Source organism: Staurois parvus, unplaced genomic scaffold (assembly GCF_062004578.1).
Source record: "Staurois parvus isolate SC_StPar_1 unplaced genomic scaffold, SC_StPar_1.0 ptg000304l, whole genome shotgun sequence".
NCBI classification, from domain to species: domain Eukaryota; kingdom Metazoa; phylum Chordata; class Amphibia; order Anura; family Ranidae; genus Staurois; species Staurois parvus.
In genome coordinates, this window is record NW_028318100.1 from 41143 (window position 1) to 54128 (window position 12986).

Consider the following 12986-nt stretch of genomic DNA (forward strand, 5'->3'; position numbering starts at 1 on the left):
ATTCTTTACAACAAGCTCATTTTCTTTTGCTCATTTTTAAACTTATATAAATGTATAGGAAAATGTTCAATAAGACTATTCAACTACAGTTGCTAAAGCTCAAATTATGGATCACAGTAGCCCTGTAAAGTTTGTGAACCCTTTTGAATTGTATATACTGTATTTCTTATATAAGTATGACCCTTACCATGATTTGTTTTTTTTACACATGTTCTAAAAATAGATAATGAGACCCCAGTTAAACAAAAAAGACAAAAAAACATTATACTTGTTCATTTATTTATTGAGACAGATGATCCAATGTTACATATTTGAGTGCGGCAAAAGGTATGTGAACCTTTTGAACTATCAGTTCATTTGAAGATGACATCATGAAAATCAGGTTTGAGTGTATGAGGCCCTGAATTACTTAAAGAAGAACTCCAGGAAAAGGTTTTCCTCCCCATGCAGTGGGGCTGTGCCCACACTGCATTAGTTAATTTCTCATGTTTGTGTCAGGTCATTGCTTATTGTGGATGATATAGATCTACATTGCTGGACAATGTGTTTGACTATGGCTTTACACTGTCGGACTTTTTTTGTAATAAAGGTGAATTTATTTGCATATTCCTTTCTTTTGTGAAAGAGTAACAAGGGGTGCTATGTACCCTCTATTCATTTGTAATGGGGGGTAGATATCTGGGGGACCCATTATATTAGGAGGCTTTTAGATTCCAATAAATGCTCACTTCCACAGATCTCCACATCCACCTAGCCAGACATGTGGGGATGAGACCTTTGTCCCAATAGCAAGGTACACTCCCTATGTTGAGTATTATGGTTCAAGGGGGAGCAAAACACACTCACTGCCCCTCCCCTTTTTTAGGGACCACCCAAGCTGTAAGGGTCTGATATGGGTTTTCTGGACTGCATACCATAAAATCTAAATCCATCCATCCTAGACCCTTATTTTGGATAATGCTCTGGTATATATTTTTGGGGGATCTCACCAGACCCTATTTTGTTTGTTTTTCTTATTCTGTTGTTTCAGGAGAGGGAGGGTATGCAGAACAAAGAAACCAAAAAAAATGATGTCTTGATATATTGGGTTTGGTATAGAATTGGAGGGGTACTGCAGGCAAAAAATAAAATAAAAAAATAACGTGGAGGTCTACCCAAAATCCATACCAATCCCTTATCCATGCATGCAAACAATAGCCAACAAAGGGAGGGGCAACATGTGTGCATCTCCCTTCCTCTTGTTCTATACCAGGCCACATGACCTCCACATGGGGGGTACCTTGTTTAGGAGACCCCTCCATGTGCATGTCTATGAAGACAAGGCCCAATCCCCACACCCCTGGCCTGGTGGAATCTGGTATCTCTTTGGAATAAGGGAGTTCTAGATAATGGCTCTCTCCCCAAGGGTTGCATGGTAACCCTTGTTTCTCATTCACAAAAAAGAAAAATGTAAATAATTACACTAACAAAGTGAAAGAGTCCTTAAATAAATAGACTCTGGACTCTTGCCATAAATGACAACTCCCCAGCTGACAGCTGAATGTTAGCTAACAGGCTGTTGGCTATTTATTTGGTCAATACTTGGTGACAGACATCACCTTGGATAAACCCCTGACTTGTTTTTATAAGTGAAACAAGCCAATGAATAGACCGGAAAGTAATTCACTAAGTGGTGGTAGGGAGACCAATGCTACATCAAGCACTTCTGCCTGGCAGAAGCAGTCAGATGTTTGGGCATACAAAAAGGCCAAATCTGTCCATTTTGCTCACCTATTCAATGAGCCTCAAACACCTGGAGCTTGGGTTGAACTCTCCACTGACCCAAACCTAACCCTCGTACCTTCTACACAACAGTGTAAATATTTTGCCATACTATACCATATAATGTCGGTGCAGCAGTTCTAATAAAATAATTTCAATTATATGAGAGAAATAGTAAAAGGATGCATACTAATTAACTGAAGTCCACATACACTCAAATGACTATGGTCAAATCATTTGCTCATTGTATGATGTGTTAGAGAAGCATTACTTTTACTGATATGCTTGATTCGAAAATACATTCCTGCTTCTTTCCTATGAAAAAATGAAAGATATAGTTTTAATAATTTCACAATAATCCAATAAATGTTAACATATAGATTATTGAATCTGTACATATGTCATAAGAGGAAATCCAATCCATTTTTCAAATGCCAAACGAATACCTTAGTACAGGTAGGCATTTAGTAAAGCTGGCCAAACACTTTGCTCAAATTTTTCATTTTAGGAATGTTCATTTGATTTTCAAATTGTTAGTGGAGTCAAATCGGCATTTGTTTTTTACTGCAGTGACAAGAAAATTCCAAAGAGTGGGATGGAAATTTTTTCCAAAACGAACAAATTTCTACAAATGAACATTTTTTTACCAGTGAATGTGTTTTTCATTTGGGAAAGTCCATTCATTCCAAAAGCAAACAAAAATTTTAAGTACTTTCAAACAACATTCATTGAGTCATCATAAGTACAAAATTTTACCTACTAGTGTATGGCCACTTTAAAGCTCTAATTTTGCTATGGGCTCTAAAGCATTGCTCCTGCTTTTACATGCAGGCTTTGGTAGAAAGAGTCAGCGCAAAACGGGCCCTTAGGTAGTTCGATTAGGAGAGGTGACCAATGTTGTTCAAAGGATAGGCACAAGTTGTCTGCTTTAGTAAAACATCCAATTACTTTATTTCACTAAATAAAACGAGGTTTATGGCTTTAAATTGCCACTCTCATTTCAAGGTGATACAACTGGTATCTGTGGATAAAAAGTTGTCATAGGGTACAATACGTATTTAACAACTCAAAAGCACAGTCTGAAAAACAGCAGTCATATATGCAAGGAGAAAATGTGAAAATAATAAAATGTAGCAGTCAGGAAGTTCCTCATATATCAAATATATCAGAGACAGCATAAGACTGGTATATAAATAATTTAATAAATGTAGCAGTGAAAGAGTCTCTAAAATATCAAACATATCATAGAAGGTACAAAATATATAATTATTACAATTATTTTTTTTTTATGTGTTCCAGTGCATTTTTTTATGCATTCCAGTTAATTTTTCCCTTCTCTTTTTCTACAATGTAATTAGGGACATGTGCATTTTAGTGCATTCCAGGGCATTTTACCGCGTTCCAGTACAGTTCTATGCATAAACAATGCAGCCTGTTTGACTTTTTTTGGCAGCACCTGCAGCGCACTGGAACTGCAAGCACTGCTGTGAACTGACATTGACAAGCATATAACCTTTCTATGCGTTTTGGATGCAGAAAAAGCAACTGAAACACATGTAGTGTGAACTGGCCCTAAAGGTTATTATAAGTAAGAGAACGGAACTGACCAGGAATTGTGAATTCAATCAGACTAGTGGTGAGATACAATTAGGAATCTTATAATAATGCTAGATCTGAGCTGTAGCTGGTAGGAAATGAGACACATTAACTTGATCAGTAAATAAATAGTTAAATAAAAAGAGTGGGGCGGTGATACATAGATTTGCAGATGGAACAGGTGATGACAGGGGTGGTAGGGGAGGGGGTTAAGTTGTATAAGGAGGGAGGTTTAAGGGCTCGTTCTCAAACAACCCTATAGCGTTTGACAGGCGTTTGGGAAGCATTTTTAATGCTCCTCACATGCTCCCCAAACGCCCTATGCGCAGTTTTGAGGCATTTGATAGGTGTTTACCAAGCGTTAAAACACACCACAAATGCCTATAATGAAGTTAAATGGTATTAACGCTCCGCAAACACCTCGCAACCGCAGCTGCACTGCAAACGCTTGCCAGGCGTTTGAAGAGTGGCACCACAGACTTGAATGGGAGGCTTCAACTCCTCCTGACTGGACATGAGGTGCCAGTTTTGCCATGACGTAATGCTAATGCTTCAGTGTGAACAGCACTGTGTGCTGCCATGTGCAGAATTTTCATAGGCGTTTGAGAAGCGTTAAAAACGCTTCCCAAACACCTGTCTGATGCCTGCTGACAAAGCTAGTGTGAACGTAGCCTAAGAAAACAAAGAAACAAAGTTGCAATGAAATATAAACAGAAGGAAAATTGAAAGTTTCAAACTTGTCAGAAGAACAGGACGCAGGTAAGATTCACTCCCTTTCCACTTTCTAGTCAGTAGCCAAAATTGTAATTGATTGATCAATATTTCTGGCACTAACAGAACCCTGGAAATTGATCTCCATATTTTGGGCTTTTACAAATGTCAAGGAGCTTATAATCTAAGGCCAGAAACTCAGACATACACTAAACCCAATTAACATAACAGCATGTCTTTGGAGTGTTGCCAGAAACACACCCATGCAGAGAAAGCATGCAAACTCCAGACAGGTGCAGCCATGACTGGGATTAGAACCCATGAGCCAAGTGCTGTAAGTTCTGAGTTCTAACCACTAAGCCACCGTAGGAGGCAGAGTTTGAGCTGGAATGTAGAATAGTTACATGATTAAAGAGAATGAAGATATATAATTATATTGGGAAATTAGAACTAGACATTCAAATTATTTGAGATATAAGTGTGAAAATGTTTGACATTTGAAAATAAAATGTATGACATTCATTAGGAAATGCATTACTTGGCTGATCATTTTTTGGAGAAACAGCAACGACAAAAAAAAAATTATAATATAGGTGTGCTTTTTATTTTAAATTATAAGCATTCTCATATGCAAACAGATAAACGCCAACGGGACAAGGCCCGTGTTTGTGTGCCACCTAGCGAACATATCCAGCATTGCATCTAGAAATGTGCCCAATGTCATTAAGTATTTACTAACAAAAAAGAGTCTAGAAAATAGACTCTTTTTAATCAGCTTGCTTGGCACCTTTCTGAAGACTGACAGGTCTTGATTGATTGAATTGAGTCTGCCTGAATGTTCAGCGTCTGCTGGTAGACTCAATTCTTAGTAAATCAGGGCCTAAGAGTCCCTATGTCTCCTTCATTGTCAGTGTGTGAAACTAATGTGGAGCCATCCACCTGTGCATTGATTACAGAACTCTAAATTGAAGGACAATACCTGATCAGTATACACTGCCCAGAATTGAATGGTAATTGGCAAATTAAATTGTTGGTTCACAATGCTAGACGTACAGTCTGGATGCTACCATGCTCCAATGGCAAAAGCAGACAGCCTTTATATGTCTTTTGGACTTCAATTTACTCCCATTCCACAGGGCATAATAGGTGCACCTTCAACATTCCAAAGGTTAATCGAAAGAGTTTTGGATGATCTAGTACCCAGAGAATGCCTTGTGTACCTCAATGACATTGTCGTGTTTGGAGCTACACTAGAAAACCATAAAGAATGACACAATGATTATTACATCTGCTGAAAGAAGAGAAACTGAAATTGTCAGCAGACAAGTACAAGTTCTGCGGGTCATCAGTCCTATGTGGGTCACATAGCCAATGTTGAATCAGTGGTGAACTGGCCTAAGCCTCAGAGTATTACAGAGTTATGTTCTCTCCTTCCTTTTCTGTGGATACTATTACAGATTTGTAGAAGTGGTCAATGCTCCTCATGACCTGTTGAAGACAAATGTGTGCAAGTCAAGGGAATAAAAAGAGGTCTCCCAAATGTTCCTTTGGGGACCCCAGGATTTCTGCATGTGAAGAGGCTTTCACTCAATTTAAGAAGAAGCTGACACAAACACAAATTGTAGCATATGCGGATGCCAAGAACAGATAATACAGAACAGATAATCTTAATAATAATAATCTTTTGACTTAGGTCTTAACCACAGCCAAACTGGATACAATTATCAATTCACTCTGAAGTACAAACCGGCCCAAAGAACACTGGAGCCAATGATCTATCCAGGCACCCAGAATTGGCTTCAGTTACCAAAGACAATGAATGGGAAGATATTCCTGATTCCAGCATTGTGGCTGTATGCTATGGCCGCAATAGTTGAAGATAGACTCCATAGGAGGGGGACCAGAGGCTGTGCCAGATATGTTCACCTACCCTGCAACATAGGGCTGTGTATGCCAAAGACCAAGAGATGTTGAGGAATACTCTACCTACCAAGTGTGGTCAGTTTCTAAAAGATTAAACGATTCCTCAGATGCTTAGAGAGGAAAGCACTGCCAGACAAGGTTGCTCCAAAGTGGCACTTACAGAGTGCAGAGTGCAGACTTCGGACTTCGTGTGTATAGATTTTCTCCACATTGACAACGATTGAAGATAAATCGGAATTGTACTGGTGGTGACTGAGCACTTTACCCAATACGTCCAAGCTTTTCCTACCAAAGATCATAGGGTAGTTACAGGTGCAAGAGTGCTTTGGGAGATATATTTCATCCATTTCAGCCTACCCCACAGGTAGGCTCAGATCAGGGCAGAGATTTTGAGAGCAAGCTAATTAAAGAGTTACTTACCCCTTTTCACCCTGTTCTGACTAAACTGCGAGGCCATAAACTTTATCTCCAGCCATGTATACGACGTGGTGTTGAATTTATCCCTTACATCGGGCCAGACAGTTTAACTCAATGAATAAACTCACATGTTGAGGAAGTCAGATAAGGAAACCCATTTGAATGTTCGGTTTAATGCAGAATAATCATAGGTAGAAAAAAATTAATGTTGTAAGCCTCATGGAAAGATGCATTCAGGGAGACAGGATACAGTGGAATGATAACAGAGAGAGGCAGGGGGGAGGAATATACACAAGTACGGTGAGAGAAAGAGTTCAGCTTAGACAGGAGAAGACAGCTTAACCACTTGCCTACAGGGCACTTATACCCCCTTCCTGCCCAGGCCAGTTTTCAGCGCTGTCGCACTTTGAATGACAATTGAGCGCTCATGCAACACTGTACCCATATGAAATTTTTATCATTTTTTTTGAGACAAGATAGAGCTTTCTTTTTGTGGTATTTAATCACCTCTGGGTTTTTATTTTTTGCTAAACAAACCAAAAACTGAAAATTTTGAAAAAAAAAACCTTTTTTTCTTAGTTTTTGTTATAATATTTTGTAAATAAGTGATTTTTCTCCTTCAATGATGTGTACTAATGAGCCTCCAGTGATGGGCACTGATAGGCTGCACTGATGAGGAGGCACTATTAGGTGGAACTGATGGGCATTGACAGGCATCACTGATGGGCACTGAAAGGCAGCACTCATATGGCACTGGTAGGCGGCACTGATAGGTGGCACTGATTGGCACTGTTAGGCGGCACTGATAGGCAGCACTGACGAGCACTGATAGGCGACACTGATGCGCACTAATAGGTTGCACTGACTGGCACTGATAGGCAGCACTGACTGGCACTGATAGGTGACACTGACAGGCAGCTCAGATGGGCACTGATATGTGGCATTGATGTGCACTGGTAGGCACTGATATGTGGCATTGATGAGGCACTGATAGGCACTGAATATGTGGCACTGATGAGCAATGACAGCTGGCATTGATTGGCACTGACAGGTGGCACTGCTGGGGCTACACTGATCATCAGGGCACACTGATCATCAGTGCCCTGATGATCAGTGTACATGTCCCCTCTGAGGAATGCCGATTACCGGCTCTCCTCTCCTCTCGGGCTGTCAGTGTGACAGCTCGTGAGGAAAGAAATGCTGATAACCGGAATTTCCCTATTTACATGCGATCAGCTGTGATTGGACACAGCTGATCACATGACCGAGCCGACATCTTCAGCTCTTTCCTTTGATCAGTGATCCGCTGTGTCCGAGGGACACAGCGCACCACCGATCGCCACGCTGCGCACTCCCGGAGCCGTGCATGCGCGGTTAGAGTGGGAGGATGTTATCTGACATCCTCCCAGATCGAGAGAGCCACTTTGCGCTCGTCATTACCTTATATGGTGGGTGGGAGGCAGTTAAAGACACAGAGCAATGATAAACAAGTGATGGTCACAGAGAAATAATAATAAATCAAATAGTGTAACACAATACACCCTGAATGCAATGCTCTCCCTGGGAGATTCAACAGGATTTGGCTAGATATGCTAGGTACCCTACAGGCTGATGATAAATGTACCTAGAGTTGCAGGGTTGAAGCCATAGTCTATGCTTATAACATCACCAAGAATGGGAGTACAGGATTGTCCCCCTATTTCCTGATGTTCAGGAGGGAGGCTAGATTGCCCATTAACCTCTTGCTAGGAGTCTTAACTGATGGTATTAGTCATGAAAGTCATTACCAATATATGGCTAGTCTAAAAGATATCCTCCAGTCTGCTTAAATTTAGCTGAAGAATATGCAGCTAAAATAAACAAAGGGTACAAAAGAAGATTCAATCTTCTGTGCGCTACAAAGATCTGAAACCAGGTGACCGAGTCTTGCTACAAAACTTGGGAGCATCTGCAAAGCAATAGCTGGCTGACAGATGGTGGATCAAGATTTTTTACAGTGGTGAGCATATTTCCTGGGATTCCAGTTGTCACGGTCCACCTCACACGCACACGCCCACAGCGACTAGCTAACCGAGGCTTGCCACCACCCAACAGTTTATCCGCAGAACTGTCTGTTGGGATACCACACACACACAGATCTCCGTCTGGCAGACCTGTCACCCTTACAATCTGCACACAATCTGCCAACACACAGTGCAATTGCATACAGATAGGCAATGAACTTGACCGAGCATTTAAAGACACTAAAATACAATACAATACAATCTCTCCGGAGATATGAGCCCGCTTAAGTACACAGAAGTCACTTATTAATTTTATGATTTAATATCCCGAAAGTGGGCAGTGCATAAAATATGTACAAAGTATAAAAAGTTACAGAAAATACAAAAAATACAAGAAGACACATAATTGACTATTCACTATAAAAGGGAAATAAAACAGAAATAAAACTTTTACCAAGATTTATCCTGCGACTCGAGCAAGTCAGAGAAAGTCCGCGATCCGTCAGTCAAATAGAACGGGCTCCATACGAATCACAACGTCCATACATCAAGTCCTCAATTTATGGTAATATGGACGTGGGCTGGACATGAGTCCTTGGCCAATCAACCCTTGGCCCACAGGACGTTCTGGGTGCTGAAATGCCCAAAGTCGATTGGACCAGGAACGGTTTGAATCACCAAGTCAGGGATTGAATTTCCGACACCAGCGCATCAGTCCGATCGCGACAGTACCAATCACTGTTCAGCTGTCGCAGGCCACAAATACGGTTTTTACATGCAGATGTAGCCATCAGAGGGCCCAATTAGAAGGAAGTATTTTCATCTCTCTGCAACTAATATTTTAGCTTTTATGAGAGATGAAATCTATTCCTTTGATCTGTGATATACTTTAAAGCTCCCCAGACACATCAGAGCCCCCCTGGTGTCATGAATCCGAAACGTCTGTGTTCCTCTTTTAAACTTCAGGAAGGTGGCAAAGTCTGATAATAGATAAATCTTATTGGCACCCAGGTGTCACCTCCTTCCAGAGGAAGCTCTGTCCCTTCAGATGCGAATTGGTGACCATCTGTCTCTAACTGAACTCTGAACACATCTTATATTACCATGGAATGAGCTAAACCTAGACTGTCAAATTTTCTACAGATCACATCTCGACTACTCAAATTTTTATATTTATGTCACATCTCAGCTACTCAAATCTTACATGTACGTTACATCTCCCTCCTTCTAGATGACGCATATCTGAGCCTAAATGGGTCGGCTAACGCGTCTGCCAGGAAGGTTCCCTAGGTTGGGGGGAGGAGTTCTCCCAACCAACGCTTGACACCGCTGACACTTCAGCTTGTCCCCCTGCAGATGGGAGAGAGCTACTGTACAGCTGCCCCCCCCCCCCCATGGATCCCCCTGCGGATCCACGTCATCCACTGGCCACCAACTAACTACTGGAAGGGTACAGGCAAACCTGTCATTGTGTGCAGTCATCATTTTCAGCCACTGGCCATGGTCATCTGGTGGTTCTCTATCAGCTGCAACACCAAGATGCTTGAGTCTGGTATAAGGTCATTTGCGGGTGATCTGGACCTGGTTCCATGGCTTGGCTACCAGGGCCTCCACCCTCTGACCTGTCTCCCACACTTCTGCTCCTTCTGCTTCAGCCAGAGACTGGTCAGCACAACCCCTGAGTTCTTATGGGCTGACATCAAACCTATCAGCCTGCAAGAATGCAGGTGTCAGGGATGTGGGTGTGACCAGAAGTGTGTGGACTGACACAGGGAAACGTAGGCTTCAGATATAGTAAATAATATAATTTATTAAGACTAACAATACAAACGCAGTGCAAAACTAAACATAACACAGTGCAAACAAACTGAACCAAACCTCCAACAGATAACAAACATACGATACAAGAGTAGTCAGGCAGGCAGGGTCGGTAGCAAACGGGCAAACGGAGTACCAGGAGCAGGCGGGAGAGTGGTCAGGACTAGCCGAGGTCAGTACAGGCAGAGTTCAGGCAGCGTCAGGACAGCAGAAACAGGATCAGAAAATCAGGGCCAAGCAAACAGTACAACAAGGCACAGACTGCAGGTCTGGCCATCCCTTAAATACACCACCTGCAATCAGCCCCAGGTAATGGCTAATTGCCGAAGTGAGCCTCTGGTTGTTGAAAGCACCCGCTGGCCAGCCCTGGTACTGCAGCCCACAAGGCAGGTGAGTCCCACACTATTGGCAAGTCCATTCCTGACAGCAGGGTTGTCAGATACAGTCTCTGAGAAAGCAGATTCCGAGGGGTCAGTGTTCCCCCATCATCCTGTGATCCTTCCTTTGCTGTGCACAGCAATGAATCCTCAATCATGATACTCATAGCTATGGGGACAATGGATAAATCCACAGAAGACTTTATTCCACCAGGGGTCATCCTCTGACCCATGCTACACTCTGTCCTCCTTAGCAGAACATCTGCCAGCACAACACCTGAGTTCCTCTGAGCCAACCTCAAACCTATCAGCCTGGAAGTACTCAGTGATGTCAGCTGCAGTTGCTGAGGTGGAATACACTGATTGGGCTGAATTTGCCCCAACATCCTGCTGACTTCCCTCTGCAACACACAGAAATGAGTCTGCACTGGCAGCACTCACGACTGTGGTGACAAAGTTACAGGAGGAAGGATTTCACTAGAGGTTGTCCTCTGGGTCACACACTTCTACCCCGTCCTCAGCAGAGCGTCTGTTGGCACACCTGAGTTCCTCTGAGCTGGCATCAAATGTAACAGCCTCTGGAAACTCAGTGCCACCAGCCACAGCTACTGAGGGAGTAGAGTCAGCTTGGGTCAGATTTAAACCCTCACCCTGTGGTCCCTTCTCTGTGCTCCACAGCCCAGGATCCAAAATGGCATTACTGGTATCTGTGGTGACAGGGGAGCAAACACAAGAAAACTTCATCCCACAAGAGGATAGAGGCACACAACACTGGTCATTACCAGGACTTACTGAAACACAATGTGCCTTTTCACCGAGAACTTCAGAAGAACATCCTGTTTCTTTACATATGGGTACAAAACCAAATTCCTTTTGCCCATACAACCTCATCCTGCCATTCACCGCTGGCGGTCCTTCAGCCAGACCCCTGAGATCCTCTGGGCTGCCATCAATTTTCACGGCCGCAGGGGACCTAGAGCTATCTGCCACAAGTGCCAGGTGAACAGCAGTCTGAGGAGACCTTAGGCCCTCTGGGCCAGGTTCACAAGGGTCCAACTCAGCTAGATTGGGCCCTTCCACAGACAGTTCCTCTGTAGCAGTGGGCAATGACTGGTCCAGGGCCAACTGGTGGGCACCCTGAGTCACCACTGCAGCAGAGGGCAGGTCTGCCTTGCACATGTCATTACATTTGGCATCACATAACACATTGTGGGTTGCAGAGTCCTCTGTGACTTTAAACTCTTCTCCAGGCTTTGACTCCAGAGAGCCAATGGAGCCAGGCCCTGGTACACAGTCATTCACCCCCTGACTCTTCCCAGAATTCCCGGTGTGCACTTAATCACTCAACAGTATGTTACGTAAATCCGAAGCCTCAGCTGGAAATGTAGACTTCAGGGTGTTGACTTTGACTGACTTGTTCTGGGTTACCAACTGCCCCAGGTACTGACCCGATAGTATGTTAGTGGTATCTGCTATTCCCACTTCTCTCACTTTGCTTCTGGATACTTGGGGCAAAGCAACACAAGCTGTATATAGTACAGGGGTGACGCCTCCAACCCCTATGATAACTGTGGCTTTCTTTGGGACCACATCCTCATGACTCCTCAATCCTGGAAGAGCTAGGACATCCTTGGGTCCCTTATCTCGGATTCCAACTGAAACATTGTTGCCTGCGGTAACTGGCTGCAGGCTATCCACATGGCCTCCTTCATTAGTGGGATCTGTTCTGCCCACTTCTTTCACTTGACTTCCAGATTCCTGGTTCAAAGAACCATTCCTGGTGACGCATGTCCGGACACCGCGGCCATATTGGATTCCCCAGTGCATGCAGATTTACCCATAGGTTGTGGTAAAAATGCTTGTTAACCAAGAGGACTATGTGAGTGTAACTATTTGTGGTGTTTTACCCTTTCTTAATAAATATACTACACTATGGAAAGTTTTATGTCTTTCTATGAGTCTGAATAAGAGAGGAGGAGGAATAAGGAGTCTGCAAGAGGTGGAAACTGCTTTGGGGCCCTGTGTGGGTCAAGGAGGGGAGGTGAGCAGGCATTGCTGCCATTTGGAGGAGATTATTTGCACCTAGAAGTGGAGATCACGTGTGTTTTCCAAAAGCACAGAGTCACATGCATGGACATTTTTTCTTTTTCACTTATGATGTATATGAAATGTGTATGAATTAGGCAATATTTTATGTGGATAATTAATTTCATATTCACTAATTTATTCACATTTGGTTATGTATTGGAATTTTTTATATGCACGGTATAATAGGTTTTTTTATAGTGTGTGTTGAATCACTATAGCTTAATTACATTCAGTTGCACTATTTTTTTCTCCCACTAGAGGGAGGTATTAGTGTTTATTATATAGATTTGTC

At 42.7% G+C, this 12986-nt stretch overlaps 1 protein-coding gene across 3 annotated transcripts in view; it reads right to left on the minus strand.

Annotated features, from left to right (window-relative positions):
• Positions 1-262: 262 nt before the first annotated feature.
• Positions 263-12986, minus strand: part of TMC4 (transmembrane channel like 4) — an 880426-nt gene continuing 867702 nt past the window's right edge. For all 3 annotated transcript variants that reach the window (XM_089683320.1, XM_089683318.1, XM_089683319.1), the window contains one exon: positions 263-2076. In XM_089683320.1, coding sequence (XP_089539446.1) covers positions 2035-2076 — 42 coding nt within the window. In that variant the 3' untranslated portion in view covers positions 263-2034. The remainder of the gene's footprint in view (positions 2077-12986) is intronic.